General features: G+C 40.4%; 1 protein-coding gene across 2 annotated transcripts in view; it reads left to right on the forward strand.

The window, feature by feature from the left end:
- PAPLN (papilin, proteoglycan like sulfated glycoprotein) overlaps positions 1–24,735 on the forward strand; it is a 92,301-nt gene that overhangs the window by 43,762 nt on the left and 23,804 nt on the right. Inside the window, exons 5-16 of one of the 2 annotated variants that reach the window (XM_075192202.1) lie at positions 8,754–8,814; positions 10,794–10,896; positions 12,995–13,125; positions 13,684–13,807; positions 14,981–15,061; positions 15,737–15,909; positions 18,269–18,392; positions 18,480–18,606; positions 19,259–19,318; positions 22,135–22,342; positions 22,674–22,850; positions 23,249–23,405. In XM_075192202.1, coding sequence (XP_075048303.1) covers positions 8,754–8,814; positions 10,794–10,896; positions 12,995–13,125; positions 13,684–13,807; positions 14,981–15,061; positions 15,737–15,909; positions 18,269–18,392; positions 18,480–18,606; positions 19,259–19,318; positions 22,135–22,342; positions 22,674–22,850; positions 23,249–23,405 — 1,526 coding nt within the window. The remainder of the gene's footprint in view (positions 1–8,753; positions 8,815–10,793; positions 10,897–12,994; positions 13,126–13,683; positions 13,808–14,980; positions 15,062–15,736; positions 15,910–18,268; positions 18,393–18,479; positions 18,607–19,258; positions 19,319–22,134; positions 22,343–22,673; positions 22,851–23,248; positions 23,406–24,735) is intronic. The other variant, XM_075192203.1, reaches the window with a different exon arrangement.

The following is a 24,735-nucleotide window of genomic DNA, read 5'->3' on the forward strand; positions in this document are numbered from 1 at the left end:
ATATTCTTGAATGCAAATAACTATATATATATATATATATATATATATATATATATATATATATATATATATATATATCTCATCTGGCAATGTTTTATTTCTGAAAGGGTAAAATACAAGGGGTTTTAGTTTATATTTTTAATACAGAAAGCACCCGTACACCGGTTACTGGTTTCTACTGCAGTGATCTGAAAGTACAGAAGATTATTGAGATTGCAGTGTCTATGGCCCAAGAACTAAGACAGGCCTCCAATATGTCTGCCTTAATACTTAAGACAACAGAGAAGTAAAACATAGAAAAGAGAGGAATCCCCATCACGGTGTAGTAAATGCAGTAATTTCGTATGTTTAGAGGTGAATAAGTAAAACGTTCACTTAGTTAAAATGGTGTTTGTTGTTTATACCGAAAGCAACAGTAAAGATCACTATGGTGGAAATCTGATGAGTTTGAGCCGGTATTTAATCTGGATAAAAGTCGCCGCTGAAAACAGGAACAGGGTTTGTTACGGTGGATGAAGAGTTTATTGTAGGAATATCCCAAAAGGTTGCAGAGCTGCACCCTTCACCAAAGAGATCACTGTTATTGCTTTCAGTATAAACTTTAAACAAGGTAAGTATTGGATACTCTGGCCATAAGGAGAGCAGCCACCACCAGCCCCACCATTTACCCACAGTCCTTCTTTTACCCACAGTCCTTCTTTTACCCACAGTCCTTCTTTTACCCACAGTCCTTCTTCTACCCACAGTCCTTCTTCTACCCACAGTCCTTCTTCTACCCACAGTCCTTCTTCTACGCACAGTCCTTCTTCTATGCATAGTCCTTCTTATACCTGCAGTCCTTGAATGAAAACTGTAGGGCTACTACAGCACATGTAGACACTCAATGGATACCCTTTTTGCTCACAGTTTCAGCAATAATATACAAAGAGCCAACCACTCTATGTTTTTAACTTTTTTTTTTTAACTTTAATTCTTCAGAGGAGTAGAAGGGTTTCTGTGCTGGCTGCATTTTACTTCAGTTTGTATGTACACATACTTGAACATGTTAGGACTATGTAGCGATGCACAGCCTGTCCTTACAGCTTTGCTGAATCAGCATAATTTCATAATCAGAAAAACAGGTAGCTCAATGATTGCTCCATTGATACTATAGTTGTAACAGAATTAGAAGCCCAATCTTCCTTCTTGTCTGAGTGTCAGTTTGTGCTTGGTAAGTTCCTAATGTTAAGGCTTCAAATGGCCAAGACGCAATACATAACATTTGTATGAACAAGTACATTTTGTTTTATTTGCACCAACACTGTCAACGTCATCACCAATTCAGCAGCGCTGTACAGAGAATATTTATCATTCACTTCTTTCCCTGCCCCATTGGAACTTAGTCTAAATTCCCTAACGCATACACACGGACTAGGGATAATCTTGTCAGCAGCCAATTACCCTACTAGTATCATCATCATCATAATCATCAGCAGCTATTTATATAGCGTCAGTAATTCTGCAGTGACAGAGAACTCACCCACATCAGTCCCTGCCCTATCAGAACTTACAGTTTTAATTCCCTAACATACACACACACAGACCGCATGAGACTAAGGTTACTTTAATAGCAGACAATTAACCTACTAGTACCCGGAGGAAACTCACGCAAACATAGGGAGAACTTACAAACTCTACACAGATAAGGCCCTGTTTGGGAACTCATGACCCCGGTGCTGTGATGCAGATGTCCTAACCACTGAGCCACCGTGCTGCCCCTGTGATCAGATATTTATATAAAATGCAGCATATACAAAGATACAAACACTACAGCACAGTTTTCTACTTATAATAGTTCAGCTAGTATAACATTTATAACGGCAATAGATTAAACACAAAATCACTTAGACAAGCAGAGATAGAGTGGCCGCAGGAAAACCAGATCCAATGGGCAAATCTTAAATGGGCCAATTGAAGATCATAATCTATTCTTTCTACAGTAGGGAACACTTAACATGCTTATGGCTTTGCTCAAATTTATTCCCCTGTGTTTCCCTTGGGATAAGCCCAAGGTGCTTCAATCAGAGACTGCAGGTAACTGTCTATCCTTTGTGGAATTTCCACAGGTAGAATACACTGTCGGAATTAGCTTTGTGGTTGCTTTGTAAAAGTTGGGTTTTTTCATAGTCCTCTATACTAACTGAAAACACTGTTCTTTTTCTGTGTTATTTAAAAAATGCAGAGCACATGAAGAAGACCATTTATTACCGCATCCAGCTTATTGAGGCTCTCCCCTAAATCCATGTCTGCTGTTATAACAACAAATTTGTAAACAGCCTATACTGTTAACCAATCACCGGCTTAATTTTGGTTACCATTTCCATACACTGACCACTAGAGGGAGCTTCAGTAATCTGGAGGAGGTGAGAGTTTGTTAGAACAAGTACTACTGCTGCTGTATGTAGCTTTGAAAGGATAGACAGGTCCCCCAATCTATGGAATCCCTGTTACCGGTGTAGTTCCTCCCTTGCATTGCACTTATCTTGCACAAATGACAGAAATATATGTAAAAGCCCCTATAAAATATGTTGGTGATCATTGATGTCACTCCTGTAAAGTAAAGCCTAATATTTGGTAAATAGGGATGTCACATGACACCTGTTTTGATTCAAAGTGATACTTGTGTATAATGAGGAATATAATAATTTAATATAATAATTTACCCCTATGGTAAAAACACAAAAGGATATTAAAAGTCATCTTGGAGTTCCATGGCCTGTGGCCGTATCCTTTCTATAAACTCATAAAAATATCTTCTAATTATTTTACAGTAGTTGTACGTTATTCCTATTATATCATGTATTTTTCTTTGAATATCTCAACTGTTTCACCTGTTCAGTGAAAACTCAATTTCATTTTCATAACTGAGTCAACTTAAATTATGTGTTGAAACTTGCTGCTGCACCAAAGGAATTCAGATACAACCAAGTTATCACCTGCTGGCTTTTTTTTCAAAATATTCATGGACAGGGCTGGAAAATATACCAGAAAAAGAGCAGTTGGCCCACAGGTATTTTTATATAATAAAACTTTATACTTGCATATTAAGTATACATATCCACAGAGCATACTGTGTGCAGAGAACAGATATTTGCATGTAGGCTTTTACACACATGTAAGTATTAGAGACATCAAACGGATCTGCTTCATTCGGTAGATACTTCTACTCCCATATTTACTACAGACATCACAGCTGAATTAACCTGGCCTCAATTATTTAATCGGCATAAAAGAATTGCTTTACATAAATGAATTTAGGCCAGTTTAATTCCATCTATCAGAACTAAATATGGAAACAGAATGGCACAAGCCACTTTAATGTCTCTGATATATGTCACAGGTAGCGTATAGGGAATAATATATGTAAAAGTCATAAACAAAGAAGCTATTCATAGGATACAGTTTTATCAGTACCATCTATACCAGAAGCATTGCACACTTTTATTACTCTTGGTGTCTTCCACATGTGATTAAAGTACAGCTCCAAGTGTCACGCACCAGATTACTTTCACTTCCCCGTGTTATTCAATTAACTGATTTATAGGTTTAATTGCAAAATGGGTGATTTGTCATAAGACGTTATACACCGGCTGTAAATGAAGTCCATGAGAGATTGTCAAAAATGACCTTTATCCAAACACCAGCTATATTGTGTAACTACTAGTGGCTGGCTTCAGTAATCTAATACTATACAATAAGAATAGGTACAAAGGACAGAGATTATCATCTCGCAGTTGCTGATTTCATACTTTTACATCTTCACTATGTTTTTTTTAAAGGTCCTGTTACCAAGTTAGAGGTGACATAAAGCCAATCAATGATATATATATATATATATATATATATATATATATATATATATATATATATATATATATATATATATATATATATATATAAAATCTAGATTTGCATTACAGTCATCTAGTTTAGCCTCATAATAAAGCAACTGTAGATTACATTAAGTTAACTCATAAATACAGTTTATAACCAATGGCCTTATCTGTGTGGAGTTTGTATGTTCTCCACGTGTTTGCGTGGGTTTCTTCCGGGTGCACTGGTTTCCCAACACACTCAAAAAACATCACAAAAGGCAAATACAATGTAAAATATATGTCGCATTTTACGTTCATGCTTCTGTTCTGTGCACAAATCCCAGCAATGCGTTTTGATAAAAGAATAGAGTTTATATCTATTATATATATGGCCTTAACCTGTTTTAACCATTGAATGTACAGTGTTTAAAACTGAATAAATGTTTCTAGATTTGTGTGCAATATTAACGCTATAGGAAGCAGTTATAGGGCTGTGATTGGGAAAGCCAGCTGGAATTCTGCGGTTTGTTGCCCCCTGCTGGTTCTCTTTGTACAGCATTGCACCTGGTAACATAATATACATAAATAAACTAAGTAAAGACAGAATGATGATGTGGATCTATCATGTAGGAGTTTGTTTTTAACTCGTTGAATTCCAGTTTGTGAAAAGTCTTGGTAGGTCTGACCGAGTAACAATAAAATGAGCATTTGTGAACGATGGTACCAGATGCTTTTATGCCATAATGACAAATCGTATATTGTAACAGTAACTAAACAAACTGTATTAAGCAGGATGTGAGCAGTAATTACCCCCCCCCCCCCCCCCATGGTTTCAAATATGTTTTAAATAATGCTGATCATTTTGGGTTTCATTTGTAAGCTATTAAAATGCTTTAATAAGTGTTTATAGGTCCTTATAGAGTATTAAGTATAATTATGTGTTCCAGGAACATAAGCGTAGCACATAATCAGGGCCGGATTAAGGGAATGGAGGCCCCTGGACTAAGGGGGCCTCCATTCCCCCGTGGAGCCCCCCCCCTCCCACCGTGAGCTGAACCAAGCCGACCCCCCCCCCCCCTGTGAGCTGCCCACCACCCCCTCCACCCGCTTACCTCCTTCTCCTGTCACTGCAGTCGTCCTTCGGCACGCTGGAAGCTCCTTACTGAGGAGATCTTGTGAGAGTGAGATCTTCTAAGTAAGGCGATCACTGAGCACCGGGGAAGGACTACAGTGACAGGCTCAGGCCGGGGGCGACCCCGCACCGATCAATAATGCTGCTGAGCACTTTCAAGGGCCCCCTGGATGCCTGAGGCCCCTGGGCTGTAGCCCAGTTAGACCTCGGGTTAATCTGGCCCTGCACATAATTATTATTGATACATAGTAAGATATAATTATAATTTAAGAAGAAGGAAAATGTGTTAAATTAGAATATCTAAAGTAATAAAGTTTATCACTGCTAAAAATCCCAATGCTTATCTGTCCTTAGATTTATGTAGTCGGGTGGTCATATATAGAGGTATAGGAGCAGCCTCTGTGATGACTTCTGCAACGGAAATTAACAATTAAAGTTCAAAATACATCATGTAAATTATGTTTGTTGATAAATGCAAACCTAATTTTCATCACATGAATACCCTACCTGGGGGCACGGTGGCTAAGTGGTTAGCACTTCTGCCTCACAGCTCTGGGGTCATGAGTTCAATTCCAGACCATGCCTGATCTGTGTGGCGTTTGTATGTTCTTCTTGTGTTTGCGTGGGTTTCCTCCAGGTGCTCCGGTTTTCTCCCACATTCCAAAAACATACTGGTAGGTTAATTGGCTGCTATCAAAATTGACCCTAGTCTCTCTCTCTCTCTGTCTCTCTGTGTCTCTGTCTCTCCGTGTCTCTGTCTCTCCTTTCCCAAAAATGCAATGTTTAATAAACAGGTCTGTCTGGGGACATGAGACCTACACTAATTTGGGCTCATCTACAGTTGGACCAAAATCTGTTATCTTTGCATAATACATGTATTTCTGTAGTGTGCATAAGGACTAGAAATGCCCATGTCTACCTTCTAGAATAATTCACTGATCTCCTTACACCTGGAGAGGTATAACATCGGAGGGTAGTGGTGGGCAAACGTAGACCGACTACCGCAGGGAATTTACATGTTTATGTAATTGCAACACAATTAAGCGTGGACGTATCTCTTAGTAGGGATTTCTGTTGCGGGTGCTGGAGGGCCTGTGTAACGCAACGTCATGATAATCACAGCACTTTCTAGCTGCTTCCGATTGGCTGATTGCATATTGACCCCTACAACTGATAGTATTTAATTCATTAACGTTGCGGCTATATTATATGGAGCTGTGGATATTTCCATTTGGGCTCCTGCAGCAGAAAGATTCCCATTTGATTTCTAAAGGGGAAAGCAACAGATGTTTGTATTTAATTTAACTTCATTTACTTTGTATTTGTATTTTAATTATATTTTATATTGAAAATATGAGAGTTTTTGTATTATTTAATACCAATGTCAAGATACTATTCTCTTTTGGGTGTAGATAACAATTCATTACATTATTATATTGTGTAAAAACAGGGTAATGTGGCTTTAACATTCACTACTAACACTATCAAGCCACATCTCCATGCAGCTTAAGTATACATACTTGTTTCGTCCGCCTGACACCTGGTGCTGGATGCGTCTGACTCCACATATGCACATAAATCTGCTTTTTTTATTGCATGTGTCTATTCCCTGCGTACGTTCTGAGGGCATATATACCACAAAATGAGCCCCATTGTGTGGTCACATCTCTCAGCTGTCACATGTACAGATAACATTGCTGCCACTAGTGCTGTCTGAGAGTGCTTATACTTTCTCTGATTTGTGGGGAAATATGCTAGAAGGCCTAGTGAGACTAAACAGTGACACAGCCACTTGAGAGGTATATTCATTTATTAACCATTATTTATATAGCACCTACATATTGCGCAACATTTACAGCGTATATGTAATGATTCACATCATTCCCTACCCCAATGGAACTTACATTCTGTATTCCCTATCACACGAGCACACTCACCATACCTACCAACTGTCCTGATTTTGGCAGGGACATCCTAATTTGCGGGTTGCAAAAGGGGACTTAAAAGTGGGTGGAGCATTACAGAATTGTGCTCATTTGTGGGTGGAGTTTGGGTAGGGCATATTTCCCCCAATTTCATGATTCTAAATCATACTTGCCTAGTTTCCTGGAATTTCTGGGAGGCACCCGAATGTCGGGGAGTCCTCCCAGACTAGGCATAGAGTAGGCATTCTCCCTGACTACGGTGGAAGCAGGGCTTAATGATGCAAATTGGAATCATCAAGGCCTGCCCCCCCCCCCCCCCCCCCCCGCTATGCAATGCTGCTATTTTGGATATTTTACTGTAGTGAGCGGGGACACAGTGATGCAGTGGCGTAGCCACGCCCCCTCTTACCCTTGTCACATGTTGTTCCCTCCAGGATATCCCGGAGGGAAGGTTATAAAAGTTGGCAAGTATGTTCTAAATGTTTGGGGTGTGCACTCTCAAACACAATTTTGTATGCAGTCACTGTATTGTGAATGGATAGTTGCATCGTTTAGCTTATTCTTGTCATAACTGGAGGCCCTGTCTAGACTATATCCATGGTGTGCATAGTTGACCATCTTCAACATGTTACACTTTTGACCTCAACAATAAACTGATCACTAACAGCAGTATCACCAAAATAACTTTGCAAAACAAGGGGGGGGGGTAAACTTGAAGCTGCTTCCAAAAACCTAGAGGGTGCCAAGTTTTCTCAAAAGTATAAGATAACTTATAAATTACACTGTGTGAGGTTCTCTTGTAATTTATAACATCTGTATAGGAGATTAGGCCTTTGTTAGCAAGGAAAGAACTACTGTTTAGGACTAGTTCAAGACTTTTAGCTAGGGTTACTTTGGTCATTACTTGTGTTTGTGTTGTATCTAGGATTAAATGTAGGAGTAGTTAGGATTTATCTGAATGTGGCTATGTATTTATTAATATTAAAGGCACACAGACCCTGATTATTTGTAAAGCTTTCACATATGAATTTGCTAATGGAAATATAAAGAATTATATTTATATAAAACTATGTACAGGAAGACTGTGTGTTTATTCTGTAAACAGCGGTTATACAGTCAAATGGAAACATCAACATTGTTCTTGTTGTCTTTCCATGTAAATCCTTCTATTGTGTGTGCTAAAACTTCCCCCTATAAACCTTCATCTGCTCCACTTTCAACTTCCGCTTCTCAACTGTAGATAGAAGTTCTTTATTTTCTTATCAGACATTTGTTTACAGATGGGCATGGTGGGAGAAAGAGAAAAGGTGGAGGGGACAGAAGGAGACTAGTGTTGATTGCCAGCTGAGTGTAAATGGCAATAGGCATCAAGCTGTACCCTATGTTGGCGAGGGCCTTCTGATCATCGCGCAAGTTCAAACAGATGACATTTGGGTCACGGTGCTAATATTATTATACAGGGACCTCAAAGATCATCTGCTTAAAGATGCTCAGTGATAAAATCAAGACGTGGAGCCAACATAGGGCTCAGCTAGCGGCCTATTTGCTTATATATTTGCTTATATTTGCTTATTTGCCTATAAGCTATATGAAGAGGTAGGACAAAGAGGGTAGTGGGTAACCTTTCAAAATATCTTCTATAAAGGAGGAATTAGCCTGATTCAAACTACGATTCATTAGTATGGGGGACTTTTGTTACCAACCTTTTGTAATGTTTGAAATTCTTCAAGGAAAATTGACTTTACATTTTGGGTGGGTGACATTAATACATTTTGTAGACGTAAGACCAGTTTGTCTGTGTGCAGAGTTCTAAATGCAATTTGGAATTTTCTTCTTCCTTAGGGCAGATGGGGGATCGAATTGCATTGGACCAACCAGAAACTACCGTTCATGCAATGTGCAGGTGAGAACTCATTTACTTAACATGTTTAACGTAATACTGTACAATATGTAGTACTCATGTTTATAAGAAGTATTTGAAATGCAAAACTTTCTAAGGTGGTATCCCTGTCACTAGGCCTATCCCCGTTGAAGTGACCTGTGTCTAACAAGTACAAAACAAAGCAAGCTCTCACCATTGTTTACAGCCTGCCTCTAATGAGATTAGTTAAACGGCAACTCCGTCTGCAATGTATACTGCTGAGAGACTATCTCTGTTCGGGGTCCTACCCGGCCTAAAGGATCTAGCGGGAGAGTGCAGCTTCCCCAAAGTCAGGGGGACGTCCATGGCTTCTTTACCTGCAGGATCAATAGTGATAGTGATACCTGACAGGAATGTCTCAGCCGCGTCTGTGTCGATGTTCTTAGGAGAGTAGAGGTTGCTGTAGTAGTCTTTGATGACTGCCATGACGCAGTCTATCCCTTTCTGGGAAGGCTGGTCTCGTCCCGCAGCTCAGTCGAGGGCGTGTGGCTGGAGTGGAGTTTTCTGAAATAGAAAGAGTTACACTTCTCACCCCTTTACAGATTCTACCTCTTGGAACGAAAGATGATGCTCCTGGACTTCTCCTTGAAGTACCTTTTCAGGCCCCCCTTGGCCTCCACCAGATCATCCTTCACATCCCAGCCGCAAAGTTGGAGATTCAACAGGGACTGCAGTTGTCTTTGCAGCCTCCTGAAGTTTCTTTTCCTCTCACACGCCTGTTGTCTGCACTTAGCCTGAAAGAAACTGCAAATCTTGACCTTAACATATTCCCATAAGTTAGACATGCAATCAAAATAGCATTTATAATTTTTCAACGTGATGTAGGCATCCCTCAGCTCCTCCATCACACCCTCCCTCTCCAGCAGAGCACAATTCAATTTCCAGGAGCCTGGGCCAGGAGGAAAACCATGGTCCAGAACCTCCTTGAAAAGAATGGCCCTGTGGTCTGAGAAGAAACAGGTAACCATGACATGCCTGTTCTGCCTTACTGCTCTCGAGGTAAATGCAAAGTCAATCCGGGATCGCACTGAGCCATCGGGTCGGCTCCAAGTATAAGTTATAGAGCCAGCCCCCATGGATCCCACTGCATCCTGCAACAGAAACATCAAGTTTAGCAGTGCTGTTAGTACTACGTCCTCCTTCCTCTATAGGACAGTAAATATCCCAGGCCATCACTACTGCCCTGGTGGTTGCGAGCTGGGCCTGTAGGGTCTGGAAAAGCTCCACACGCTTTTTCTTACCAGGGGATGCGTACACACAGATTAGCCTGATAGGTTCACCTGTCCAAGAGCCATCTACACTCCTGTGGAAGGGAGTCCTCTCCGAGCTCAACCTCTTGGAAGTTTCAGAGTCAGCAGCTGGGTTGTCAACCTAACCCCCATAGGGAATGCTTCCTAACTTCTTCAAGTGAATAGCTTGACCACTTACAATATTTGTTGAAATGGCTTACCACAGAACAATACACTGTCCTTGTATTGCTGAGGTTCCCCCCTCAGCCTGTCAATATGGTCACTTGGTGTGATTCCATCTTGTCAGGGACAGGACTCCGTCCTGTCTAGAGTTGGCCATGATAGCAGACTTCAGTCTCTTTCTTTCCTGAGCCCCTATTGGTGGAATCCAGTTTTCATGGGTTAGGTGTAGGTCTCCAATAAGGAACCCACCCCCCAACTCACTAGTGTATTTAACATATTCATTTGTATAAGTGGAGGGTACACTACAGGAAAGGTGTTTTATCCATTTAATGATTAGATAGAACAAGGTACAAATCTAATCTACAACCATTCACCAAAGGTCATCAACCTATTTTTATTCAGTTTCAAAATGCTGGCTCTACTAAAAGCTGCTGTATGAGATAGCTGTCTGATCTTTCCACAATATTCCACTAATTCCTTGCAGTTTTAATTGTATTTCCTCATTATTTAATACTGATTGTGGTGTTCTGTTTTTTTTGTACCTCATAGGAATGCCCTGAAGGGTCCAGAGACTTCCGTGCAGAGCAGTGTTCAGAGTATGATGGGATGGAATTCCAGGGAAAAAGGTACAAGTGGCTTCCTTATTATGGAGGTAAGAAAAAAATTAATTTATGTTTAATAGCACAAACATTGCTGATAATAAGGCAAAGAGCATTGATTATTTCATTAAGAAGGCAGTGACTGCAGGGATGCAAAGGTCCACAGCGCTGGACATAGGGCAAAACAGGACACAGCATACAGGGCAATACAAAGACAAAATGCAGTAAATTATCGTCCCAGTTAAGAGCAGTTATACCGGGCAAGGAGGAATGAGTAAAGTCCAGAACAAAAATGAGCTAGGGTTGCCAAAGGCAAAGGTTGCAGAAGGAGGAGGACATGAGCATATGAAGGCCCTGCTCGCAGGAGCTTGCAATCTAGAGGGAAGAGGCAGACTAACAAGAGAGACAAAGTGGGATGTCAAGGTGAGGGGGCTAGAAATCTGAAGGGAGATGAACAAAAGTGGGCGGTGAGAGACAGAGGAAGAATGAGGGTGAGGTGTACTATAATTGGTGAACAAGGATCATGAAGAGGTCAGTTTTGGAGGGCAGGGGATAGGTTTGCCAGAGGAAGGGTAGGCTTTCCTGAACAGCTGGGTTTTATGGGAACATTTGAAGTTTAGTAGGCTAGGAGAAAGTCTGATAGAACGAGGGAGATCATTCCAGAGAAACACGGGAAAAATCTTGAATGTGGGAGCAAAATATGGTAAACAGAAGGTTGGTGAGGTGGCGGTCATTAGCTGACTGAAGAAGATGAGAGTGAGTATGAATGAAGATGAGGTTGGAGACATAAGGATCAATGAAGTTGTTGAGGACTATGTAGGTGAGCGTGAGAAGTTTGAAGAGGATTCTGTAACGGAGGGGAAGCCAGTGCAGTGCTTGAAACACAGGGGGAGGCAGATGTAGTCCAGGGAGAGAGGAGAGAGGAAGATAAGTCTTGCTGCAGCATTGAGTATAAAACTGTAAATGAGCGAGACTGTAGCGGGGGAGGCCAGTAAGGAGGAGGTTGCAGTAATCAAGACGGGAAATGATCAGGGAGTGGATGAGAATTATAGTGGCATCAATGGAGAGGCAGGGTCTGATGCAAGCTATATTGCGGAGATGAAGGCGGCAGGATTGGGTGAGGGATTGGAAGTTAGGTGTGAAGGAGAGAGAGAAGTCGAGAATGAAAATCAGGCAATGAAGTTGGGGGAGAGAAGAGACGTTGGTATTACCAACAGAGATGGAGAGGAGGGGAAGAGACTCTTGAGGGAGGGAAAAGTATAAGTTCAGATTTGGCCATGTTTAGTTTTAGCAAAATGATGGAACATCCAGGAGGAGATGGTAGAGAGGCAGCAGGACACCTTGGAGAGGAGGGAAGGGGAGAGGTCAGGAGAAGAGAGATAGATGTGGATGTCATTGGCATAGAGGTGGTACTGTAGTCCGAAGGAACTGATAAATTCACCCAGTGAATAAGTGTACAAAGAAAAGAGCAGAGGGCCGAGTATGGAGCCCTGAGGAACTCCAACGGGAAATAGAAAGGATGGGTAGGAGGAGAACCATGAGAGTATAGTGTCAGAGAGGCCAATGGTGCGAAGGGTGTGCAGCAAGAGAGGGTGATCAACTGTGTCGAAGATTGCAGATAGGTCCAGGAGGATAAGCAAGGAGGATTGGCCTTTGATTTTGGCAGAAAGAAGATCATTAGTGACCTTGGACACTATATGTATGATGGTCAATTAGAAATTTAAAGCTGTACATCTGCAGTTTCGCAAATGCCCCCTCATTATTGTTGCTTGACATGAAATGTTATTGATGGTTGGAACGTCATGTCACCTCACTTTCTACACATCAGCCATAACTAGAAAAGGACAAAATGAATGATCAGAGCAGTATGTGGTCAGATCTTCTGGACTTCTGGATGTAATCTACTATACTGAAAAGAGTGCAGATTAATTAAAGTTCCTAAGTGTAATCATGGCTTCTTATAGGTCACATAGTATTTACATTTTATTTAATAAGGCTAGATAAAATTGCCATGTAACTAATATAATAAACATTTCTTCCAGATCTCTGTAGTTTAAGAAATAGAGTATTTTAATAAGACTATCAGTATATCACCGAGTGGTATGAAATTAATGATAACATGACATGTACATGTTTTATTTTCTTTCCCAGCATCCAATAAATGTGAGTTAAACTGCATACCCAAAGGAGAGAACTTCTACTACAGGCACAAGATGGCTGTGCTGGATGGGACATCATGTGAGCCAGGCAGGAGAGACATCTGTGTAGAGGGTGTCTGTAAGGTAGGGTCCATAATGTTCTAGTAAAATCAGTAGTGTTCATGTAGTAAACAACCATTAGATATAAGCCTTCCAGCACTTTACAGCATCACTATGATTACAAATGATGCAGCTCACGGTAACAATAGGCATAGTGCTGAGATCGGCAAGATACTGAGGCATTGATGTAGAGAGACCTAGATGGTCCCATGATGATTCAAGGACATAGGTGGTACAGAGTCCTGGAGGGTCCAGAAGGTGCAGAGGCCTACATGGGTAATGTCCAAGATGGTGCAGGAATTATGACTGTGTCTGGGCTTAGGAAGTGTAGAAGTCCAGATGGTGACCAGGAACGCATGAAAGTGACAATGTAATCAGCAATACAATAAGGGGTAAAACAGCAGCAAAACAACACTATTGTCAAAGCAATATATGGTATAGCAGTACAATAATAACAGTGAGACGGGAAATAAATAAAGAAAAAAAACAAAGATATAATGTGCTTTCTTATGATAAAAATGATTTGCTCACTTTCTTTATTATTCATAACACTGTATGTTTTTGGTTGTTCTGATGGGATAGACTGTTGGTTGTGATAACGTACTGGATTCATCCAAAAGAGAGGATCGGTGCTTGGTGTGTGGAGGAGATAGTAATTCCTGTTACGTGGTCAAAGGATCTTACGATTCAGCTACAATATCCAAAGGTATGTCTGTACTTGTGGTGGTGGGGGCGAGGGGGTTGAGGAGGAGCATGACATTATGATTTGTTTGTATTTTTAGTAATTATACCAATTCTGTAATTGGTTGCGTAGCACTATGTAACACTGTGTATTAAAGGCCAGGTGATAAATATTATCACAGTGGTAAAATGTCAGAAGACACTGTCATAGTAATTATGCCAGCTAGGTAGGGCTGCCAACAATCCTTAGAGGCAGGCAAGTATGCTTTAATCACTGGAGCGTTTCTTTTAAAACAGTTACAGGGTCTGATGAAATATAATGTATTACAGTTGGATAGTGTTTTATTGAGCACTGTGGACTGTTGTCACAGAGCGTTTAAGCACTCATTATGAACTGTGAGATTTAAAAGAGCTGCAATAAAAATGCTATAAAAATTAGGTATGGACACTTAAGCTGGCAAAGCGCTGGACTTAAAAAGCGCATGTATGACAATGAAAACTGTCACAGGGCATAGGGGTCTATTTACTATTATGTGTCAATAACTAAGATTTTCTATAGCAATTTACATAGAAAATTTTGACAGGGCAGCTGAATGATAATTGTATTTTATGTACAATATTATTATATTTTATTAATATGGTCTCACAAAAAGAATTTGTACCATAAAGTTGTCCAGTATTAAGAAATGGGAATGTTTCTGTAAGCAAAGAAATTTTAGGGACAAACATTTAAAACCTGGGACAGACCCTGAAAACTGAGAATGGTTGGAAGCTATGCAAATATTTTGGTTTATTGTTGCTTTTAACGATGGGTGTAGATTTTGGCTCTGGTCTTACCTGTCTACCAGCTAACTCGTGAACTAGTGTGGTGGAGATCATCAGTCTGAAATCCCTAGGGATTACATGGAGTCGAACTAATGTCTAGTTTATACTATTTTACCATCTCACATCACATAGTCTGCACATATTTTGTTTGCTGTATAACTGTTTGTATTATCGTACACTCAAAAAAGCATTGTGGTGAAATATTACATGTACAGAGCATGCTGCTTTTTTTTCCCACCCATTCCAAAAATATTAGTCTTTTATTTCTCCCCGTCTGTGTCAATATCATATTTGATATGCTGTGTCATGAACAAATGTCATAATCATCCAATTCTCATCCTGATTGTCACTCTTTGCACCCTTCATCCCTCAGGCTACAGTCAACTCTTCACCATTCCAACTGGAGCTACCAATATCCAAATTAAGGAAGTTGCACCTACAAGGAACTTCTTAGGTAAATTGAGAGCAATCTGACTGTACAGCGGACATTGTTTAGTTAGTCTTACCATAAATTTCCACTGTAGTATTAGTAACATAAAAAATAAAATTTAGTAGACTACATTATCCCCTGTCCATGGCAAACAGCTGTAGCCACTCTCACAACTCTAATCCATTGTCTAAAAGTGATTCGGATACAGGACAATAAGCTAAAATGATAAAGCATCTCATGTCAGTTAAGTTTGCTGTAATATCAGCGACCCTGTCCTATGTGTGAATCCACTAATTTCCAGTCTGAAAGAGTATTAATTGGACCTAAATTTGCAAGACCATAAATCTTCTGATCTGGTCCACAACAATGTGCAGTGGAGAAGTTCTGTAATATCTGTTTTCTCTAAAACTAACCATAAATGTTGGGCATATTTATTGAAGTAAAATCACATATAAATTATTATTGTATGTTATTTAGCATTATAATACACAAACGTTTACATATATTAATGTCCATAACGGTTTTCATATGCTTTTAAGATCATTAAACAAACACTAGATATTGCCAGTGATGTTTTTCCATGAAACTGGCAAGTAATCTAAACACTTAATAAAAAAATAAAAATATAAAATAGATCACTTCTACTTGGTCTTGTATCTGACGTCTGTGACCTATTACAACTGGCATCCATCGTTGCAGCTATAAAGAATGTGCGTGGGGAATATTACCTGAATGGTCATTGGACCATTGAATACAGCCGTGCTCTGCATGTAGCCAGCACTATCCTTCATTACTATCGAGGCTCCGAAGGAGATCTCGCTCCTGAAGTCCTGACAGCCAGAGGACCAACTACTGAACCTCTAGTTATTGAGGTATGTCATTTGTTTATATATTTGGAATCAGACTTCACAGTTAAAGCCATAGTATGAATACATTTTTATTCTCGAGTATACAAGACATGTTTATTATAGTATGTACTTATATAGCAGGGGTCGGCAACCTTTTTCTATCAGTGCGCCGGCAAATATCTTTTCAAGCCCAGGTGTGCCAGTTGTATACATATATTTATGTCAAAGAGTGCTGTTATACGGTGGTATGCTATACGCCACTTCATTTACTGTTTTGATTATAACTATCAAATTCCATTCACTTATATTATCCATACCGCCACTTATAAATTTCCACTTCCACCATTGTGTATATATATTTATATATTTATTTTACTCTTAATTATTTCTTATTTTATAACGCAAATATCATTATAATATTAATAGTAATGGGAGAAACAAATAAATGTTTGTTATGCCACACAATAGTGCCCCCAGTTCATATTATGCCACACAGTTGTGCCCCAGATTATGTTATCCCTCATAGTTACGCCCCCAGTCATATTCTGTCTCATACTTACCTTAGATGCCGATCTGCCATTCCACAGGAGCTGCTTCACTCAGCTGCTGTCAAACTTCTGTCTGGCATGCCGAGCTCTGCTGCTGACAAACTAGCTGATGATGGCTGAAACGAAGCATGCTGACCCCTGTTATATAGCATGTACTTTATGCAAACTGTATTCAGTTTAATGCACCTGTGCTGTTGACGGAAAATTAATATTTATATATATTTATAAATAGATAGATATTCAATCTATCTCTCTCTCTAATATATATATATATATATATATACATACAAGTTAACCCGTGCATGATACTCATGCATTCTAGTCAAATCAAGCTACTTAAGGTGTTAAAAAGGTTCTTGTCATGCATTTGGGCCATAGCCCAGGCCTCAACCACCAACCACTCCCCACTGTCACCCCCGGCAACCACCAACCACTCCCCACTGTCACCCCCGGCAACCACCAACCACTCCCAACTGTCACTTCTCCTTCAAGAAATATATATATATTTTTTTTAAAATCTTTATAAACACTTTTAACAATTAACAAATTAAATTAACAAATTAAAAACATCTTAGTATACCAAATTTCAGCCCTTTCTGAATTTTTTTTTCCACACACACTAAGAATTTAGTAGGTCAGTGTATAACTCTGCCCAGCAGGTGGCGCTGCAGCTTGGTTTTATTTTTTACACACACACACACAGACAGACTAACACACGCCACTAGACATATATATATATATATATATATATATATATATATATATATATATATACATATATATATACATACAGATCCTATAGTAAGATAAATTCTGATTCACATACTTCCCAACATTTGAAAAATTGTAGACAGGGAGAAACTGCCACAGCACTCTGGGGTAGGCGCAGGGCCGGATTAAGGGAATGGAGGCCCCTGGACTAAGGGGTCCTCCATTCCCCCGTGAGGGCCCCCCGCCCCGTGATCCGAGCTGCCTGCCCCCCCCCTCCCGGCACTTACCTCCTTCTCCGGCGCGCTGTACACTCTTTACTGAAGAGATCTCGTGAGAGTGAGACTCACGAGATCTCCTCAGTAAGGAGACTACAGCGTGGCGGTGAAGGATCGCAGTGAAAGTGCTCAGCAGCACTGATGGCGCCGGGGGCGCCCCTGACCGATCAATACTGCTGCTGAGCACTTTCAAGGGCCCCCTGGATGCCATAGGCCTTTGGGCTGTAGCCCAGTTAGCCCTATGGTTAATCCAGCCCTGGGTAGGCGTGTCTTGCACCGCCCAGTAGGCGTGTCTTATGTGGGAGCAGAGTGTGTCTTGCCCCAGTCACCTCAAAACACCTACATGTACCCTAAACACCAGATCACCGTTAGCCACCTCCTCACACCAAATCACTTCTAGTCACCCCCAAAACACACACCTCAAATGCCTCATCACTACAAAACACCCACACAGGCAGCCTAAATGCCCTGGGCAATTACAAATAAATTGTTGAAAAGTACAACACATGTTCTCTCACACTGACCCCAAAACAACCATTCAGCCTCCCTGAAACAGTAATGCCCCAATATTAACCCCAAGACAGACAATCTTTTGCCATAAGATCAGCAGAATCTTCTGGGGTAGGAATATTACCCATCTAGGCTGTTACCTCAGAACACTTCAACTCCTGGCCAGGAGGTGGCATTGTTGCAATTTGGCTACACATTAATAATAAATGAACAAAAATGGCGGATGGGACAGTGGACAGTGCACTAAAAGTGTAACTGTCCCGCTGGAATCGGGATGGTTCAGAGATATGGATTAGTTTGCCTGCACGCCACAACCATTGTAATTGTTTCAAATCTCAGCTCATTGGACAAGAGACCAACCGAGGGGTACAATATGAATACTACCTACCAAACCAGGGGGAAGTAGATGACTATCAGTGGAGTTATGGCTCTTGGAGTGAGTGCAGTGCTGAGTGCGGAGGAGGTAAGGTTACTCACCAGTATTTTTCTGCAGAGAATCTATGATAAAAGCACATTACTGTCTTCATTTTCTGACTTTCCGCTCTGACAGGCTACCAGTCCCGCTTGGTGTTCTGCACTATAGATAATGAAGCATATCCAGATTTTATGTGCAGGGAAAAACCAGCTCCTCCAAGTAACAGAACGTGCAGCTCTCAGTCATGCCCACAGATGAAGAGGTAAGTTCATGCTGAACCTGTGATGCTATGTAGAGAATGTTTCTACTAATCTACATTATGTTAGATACTAGATTTTTTTTAATATTAGGTAATACTGTTGTTTAAAGCATGGTTCATACTCTACCAGTATTGTCAAAGAAGCATCAATCATCTTCACATCTTTTGAAATTTATTCTATATGCAGTAAATTATATATCCACGTAATTCAGTCTCTGATCAACCCATTCTCCTTCTCTTTGGGCCCTGATCAAACAGTTTTTCCTTTTCCTTGGTGTTTTCCAATGATGTGATCCTTGTATCTTGCACTGCTGGCCAATCGAATCCTGCCCTTTGGGTCCCTGGCAGTTCTAGTTCTGCCCCTGAGGAGCTACTGACCACTCTGATCATTCTTCTCTCACAGTCTTGATCATTCTGATATTTCTTACTTCAGTATTCTGTCCTTTCTTTTTCTTCTGTTGTGCAAAGCAATCTAGCAACGTGACCTTGGAGTCCTTCTTTCACACTTGGGATACAGACCAGTCTGATCGCCTTCTTTTTTTTCACCAACAGTTGTTGATCGTTCTACTGCAAAAAATATTTTTGATGTGCATATAGCTGTAAATATTATACATAAAATGCATGTCTATTCATACATGTTTATTCTGTGTAAAAGGATGTCTTACATATATCAGCCGACAATGTGGAGTCGTATAGTGAACACAAAAATGACCAGGTAAATAGGGGAATAATATTATTTTTGGTGCTGCTTTGGATTAACAAACTGGCTTCTTTAATGTCTACTGAGGGATAACCCTAAAATCTAATCTATCTGGGTGATTTGACGCTTTGCTTTAGCATCTACAGCTATGAATAGAGATATATATGTAAATAATTCGCGGTTTCTCTTCTCCCTGGCACCATGATGCCTTATATAAACAGATTATACCATATTTAGATATAAAGTTTTTGGTTCAGAAAGATGTTGTTTTAGGGGGCAGAGTCTTAATATATGGCTCTTGTCGTCTAGTTCAGTTACACCGATTAGGGGGCAGAGTCTTAATATATGGCCCTTCTCGTCTAGTTCAGTTACACCGATTAGCCACAACATACAAACCACTGACAAATGAAGTGAATAACATTAACATTGAATTAACATTGATTATCTTAATACAGTAGCACCTGTCAATGTTTGGGACATATTAGGCAGCAAGTGAACAGTCAGTTCTTGAAGTTGATGTGTTGGATGCTGGAAAACTGGGCAAGCGTAAGGATCTGAATGACTTTGACATGGGCCAAATTGTAATGGCTAGACGAATGGGTTAGACTCTAACCGTTAGAGCATCTCCAAAACGGCAGGTCTTGTGAGGTGTTACCGGTATGCAGTGTTTGGAATATACCAAAAGTGGTCCAAGGAAGGACAACCTGTGAACCGGCGACAGGGTCATGGGAGATCAAGGCTCATTGATGCGTGTGGGGAGCGAAGACTAGCCCTTTTGGTCCAATCCCACAGAAGAGCTACTGTAGCACAAATTGCTAAAAAGTTAATGCTGGCTATAATAGAAAGGTGTTGGAATACACAGTACATCGCACCTTGCTGCGTAGCCGCAGACCAGTCAGAGTGCCCATGCTGACCCCTGTCCACCGCCGAAATCGCCTATAATGGGTACGTGAGCGCTGGAGCCATGGTGCAGTGGAAGAAGGTGGCCTAGTCTGATGAATTACATTTTCTTTTACATCATGTGGATGGCTGGATGCATGAGCATCGTTTAGCTGGGGAAAAGATGATGCCCTATTGGAAGAAGACAAGTCGGCGGAGGAAGTGTGATGCTCTGGGCAATGTCCTGCTGGGAAGCTTTGGGTTCTGGCATTCATGTGAATGTTACATTGACATGCAACAGTATTCCCTGATGACATTGGCCTCTTTCAGCAGGATAATGCGCCTTGCTACACTGCAAGAATTGTTGAGGAATGGTTTGAGGAACATGACAAAGAGTTTAAGGTGTTGACTTGGCCTCCAAATCCCCCAGATCTCAATCCAATCAAGCATCTGTTGGATGTGCTGGAAAAAACAGTCCGAGCCATTGAGGCCCCACCTCGCAACTCACAGGACTTAAAGGATCCGCTGCTAATGTCTTGGTGCCAGATACCACAGGACACCTTCAGAAGTCTTGTGGAGTCCATGCCTTGATGTGTCTGAGCTGTTTTGGCAGCATGAAGTTGACCTACATACACAATTTTAGGCAGATGGTATTAATGTTGTGGCTGATCGGTGTACGTACCACCAGTTTTAAATCCACAATTGTAAGAATACAAGGTTAGCCAATGTTCTGAAATTTTGGACATATAGCTAAAGTTGCTTTAAACATTAATTTTTTTTCCAATTAAAAGAGTTGGCAAACTTATGTGAAAAGATGTCATTTTAATTAATCATTTAGTCTAGGTGAGAAATAATTAATGATTTTTCAAATTTGGTTCTTCAGAAAGAGCTAGGAATCTTCTAGTGGATAATAATACATAGATTTGATGAGAAGAAATATTTTTTCCCATCAGATATTACCACAAATACATACTTTCATGTTTATCTTCTTTCTTTTATAATACAGGTCAGTGGGGGCCAAATTGTTCATATTATCAAACTGATAACATTTTTTCAAGCTCATAAAATGTGTAGCGCTTTCACTTAGATTTTTTGTGGACAGCCATCTAGTGTACAGGTTATGTGTTTACTCTCCATCCTGTTCTCTAAGTTCTCCATGTCTCTATAACAAAGGTTCACTTCAATATTTTAAATTTAGTGAATAGCATTAGTAAAGAAGATCATTGAAGTATATTTTGCAAGACATTGTTATGTTTGATGTTACATCCAAGAAAAGTTCTAAAACGAATATAAGCAACTTCATAAATTTAAATCACAAGAGTAAATGAGCTATGTGGTGTTTTTAAAGGGAATTTTTTCGAAATGTGGTAATAAACTATGTAAAATTACAAAATTTTTCAAAACTTTTATTGTTTGCGTTGGCTATGGTTGGGTGAATTTGTCTGTTGCTGACCAGTGGAGATGGGGCATAGCGCACTGTCGCATTAGAAAGCATTAAAGTCTTTGGTGGAAAGGATAACTTTTTTGTGTTATGTATAAAGTACTTTCTGAACAGAACATTTTGCAGCAAAGTGAGCATTTTACGGAACCAAAAACTGTACACAATAAAAACTTGATCATACACCAAAGTTATAGCTTTTTAAAAAAAATTATATTAATTTGTCCACCCTGTATTTGTAAAAAAAACAAACATTCCCATAGCTTTTCAGTGGACACGTTGAATCTGAAAGTTATAAAGAAATTCCAACTTTTTAAGGCAAACCGTTTTAATCGTCCATAACTTAGTATCTCAACTTATTGATACCTGCTGACATTGCTAGATGTCTTACTGTCTATGGTGATTTTCCTAGAGCTTGTACAATGAATGCTCAGCTTTTCTGAACACATGCTCTGTATCAGAATTTCTAGTATTGCAAACTTGTTGATGTGGTTCTTGCTATGGTGACTTCTAGCTGGAGGGTTGGTGAGTGGGGGACGTGTTCAGCCACATGCGGTGGAGGCACTCAGACTCGTTCAGTATCCTGCATTTCGTATGAAGGAAGAGCGTCCCAGCAAACAGTGAATGAAGCGGAGTGCACAGCATTCACAGAAAAGCCATCGACCCAGCAGGTCTGCAACCTGCGGGCTTGTGCTAGATGGAATACAGGACCGTGGACTCAGGTAAATTCCACCATGTTCTAACCATAGAATCTCGGTCATTGTCTTTTTAGTACAATTATTTAATGTACTCTGGCACGGGTGAACCTTAACCATGGCTACATTGAGTGGGTCATGTTGCTACCAACTAACAACGACTTGACAGCTTTCACTCATTGCCCAGACATATGATCTGGATTGCAGTCTTGATTGAACGACAGATGATTCTGTAGGATCCGGCCTCTACAAGCACCTTTGTTTCATTTGCTACTGAAAGTTCTTGCTCAGTTTTCAAAAAGAGATTTAAGTGTAAACTATTTCTGTTTGGTCTAACAAATGGGGCATTGTGTTTCAGTGCTCAAACGAGTGCGGAGAAGGAATTCAGAAACGGACAGTAACTTGCAGAACAGACTCTGGTGCCATTGTTCAGGATATTGCCTGTATGCTCCAGATTAAGCCTCCTGATAGCCAGCTGTGCTCTGGTGAAAACTGTGTTCAGGAAATCGGCTGGCACATCGGAGAGTGGGGCCTGGTAGGAAATTATTCATTAAACGTTCCCTAGAAAGAATGTCTGCTACTGAATTTACATTTGTATGTCCCACTCATCCACCCACCAGAAAAACTTATATGGTTGCAAAATTCTGTTAATTTGCCAAGAACCCTCTCCATATTTTTTTATCCCACCTGCTGTACCACATTCACAGTTACATCAAACCCCACTTAGAAGGGTGGCATCCCAGGAAGCCGTGCGGGGATGTAAATCCAACTTTGATGATCTCTCTCTCCTTGTACTAATCTGTTATTGCCTTTATTGAGAGCATAACTTTATTTTAAACGTATGAGTTTGAGGTCAGCAGATGTTAAGAGGGCAGTCGAATAATGCTTTACGTGTACTAATATTAATTTTATATGTACATTTTCTACTGTCAGTGCTCGAAAAGCTGTAACAATGGAATCAGAAAGCGCCAGGTGATCTGTGCCGACAACGACCGAAACTTCTATGAACCGGAGACGTGTGAATCCTATGAACCTGAAAAGCCTTCTGTTATTGAGAGCTGTAATATGCAGCCCTGTCACCTGCGGCAACGTAAGTTCAATACTATTGTAAAAGTATTGAGGCTGCCACTGATGCACATGAAATGATGACTATTTTCTCAATGACATCTAGGGGTAAATGTAAATGTTTAAAGGCAAAACTTGCCTTTAAACACACTGATGTCTTAAATTTGCACGGCAAAGTCTGTGAATATCAGCGATTTGCTACAATTGCAGATTAATACATTTAATCCTTGGTGTTCTTACACTGGATGTATGTAGTGGATATTCATATATAAATGTCTACATGAATCAAGATACTGAAGCACAATACTGGAGCTGTAAGATTTTCCACTGGTGGTCTTATATTTGAAGAGTCTGTCCACTTTTGGACATTTACACCTAACAACATGTGATAGCCTTTGTCTGAGTCCACTCAGTCTCTTCAACAGAGCTCCATAGAACTTTACAGAAGAGACAGCATAGATTGTAGTACACACTGAGCCCTGGTATAAAATAAATAGGCAGAACGTTTCCTGGAGGAATCCTCTCAGTTCCAAAGACAAAGGGGAGATTTAGGGGTTGGCTGGCTAATTTTAGCCCAGGGCACGACACTCTGCTCAGCTGCCTATTAGGGACTTTTTAAAAGGGAAAAATTGCAGCTAGCCCTGTAACCCAGCCCAAGGTACCCCACTATGGGACGGGCCTGAAAGGCAGATGCTCCCGCAGCCCAACCAGTCCTTGGGGAGAAATCAGATCAACACAAGGTCCTTGGAGTTGTGCAATGAAACTCTGTTTCGCTGTTTGGGTTGAAATCCCAACTCATTTTTGCTCACATCTCATAGTAATAAAATTGAGCAGAGTTTTCTGTACAGTAACAACCAGTAGTTTGCACAGTCGCCCATCATGCCAGGCCCCTACATCTGCTTAATATCCAGGGGATAAGAAAAAAGTGGACCTCATTTACAATGCACACTTGAGTCAAAGGCATTGGTTCGCACCGGTTCACCTGGATGGTTCGACCAGCACTAATCAATGATCACAAATCAAGGTGCACACCTACTCCTTGCCACCTACATGAGAAGCCCGTCTAAGTGTGTGGCAAGAGGAACATTCTGAAGAGACGCTCTATAAGAAAATGTAAATGTCACTCCAATAATCTAACCTCCTCGCCCCTTTCACTTAAAGAAACTTTTCCATTTCTTTGCTAAAATATGTTCCTGTATAGCCTTGTGTACGGCTTAAATGACACATGAGCTTAAGTGGCAGTTGGGACTGTATTTATTACATTTACCAGTTTACTTACAACTTGTATTTTGAATGAAAATTTAATTTCTAATTGAAAAATGCATCCCATTAAATGTATAGAATGAGACTCAATC

The sequence above is a fragment of the Mixophyes fleayi genome, chromosome 12, assembly GCF_038048845.1.
Source record: "Mixophyes fleayi isolate aMixFle1 chromosome 12, aMixFle1.hap1, whole genome shotgun sequence".
Lineage (NCBI taxonomy): Eukaryota > Metazoa > Chordata > Amphibia > Anura > Limnodynastidae > Mixophyes > Mixophyes fleayi.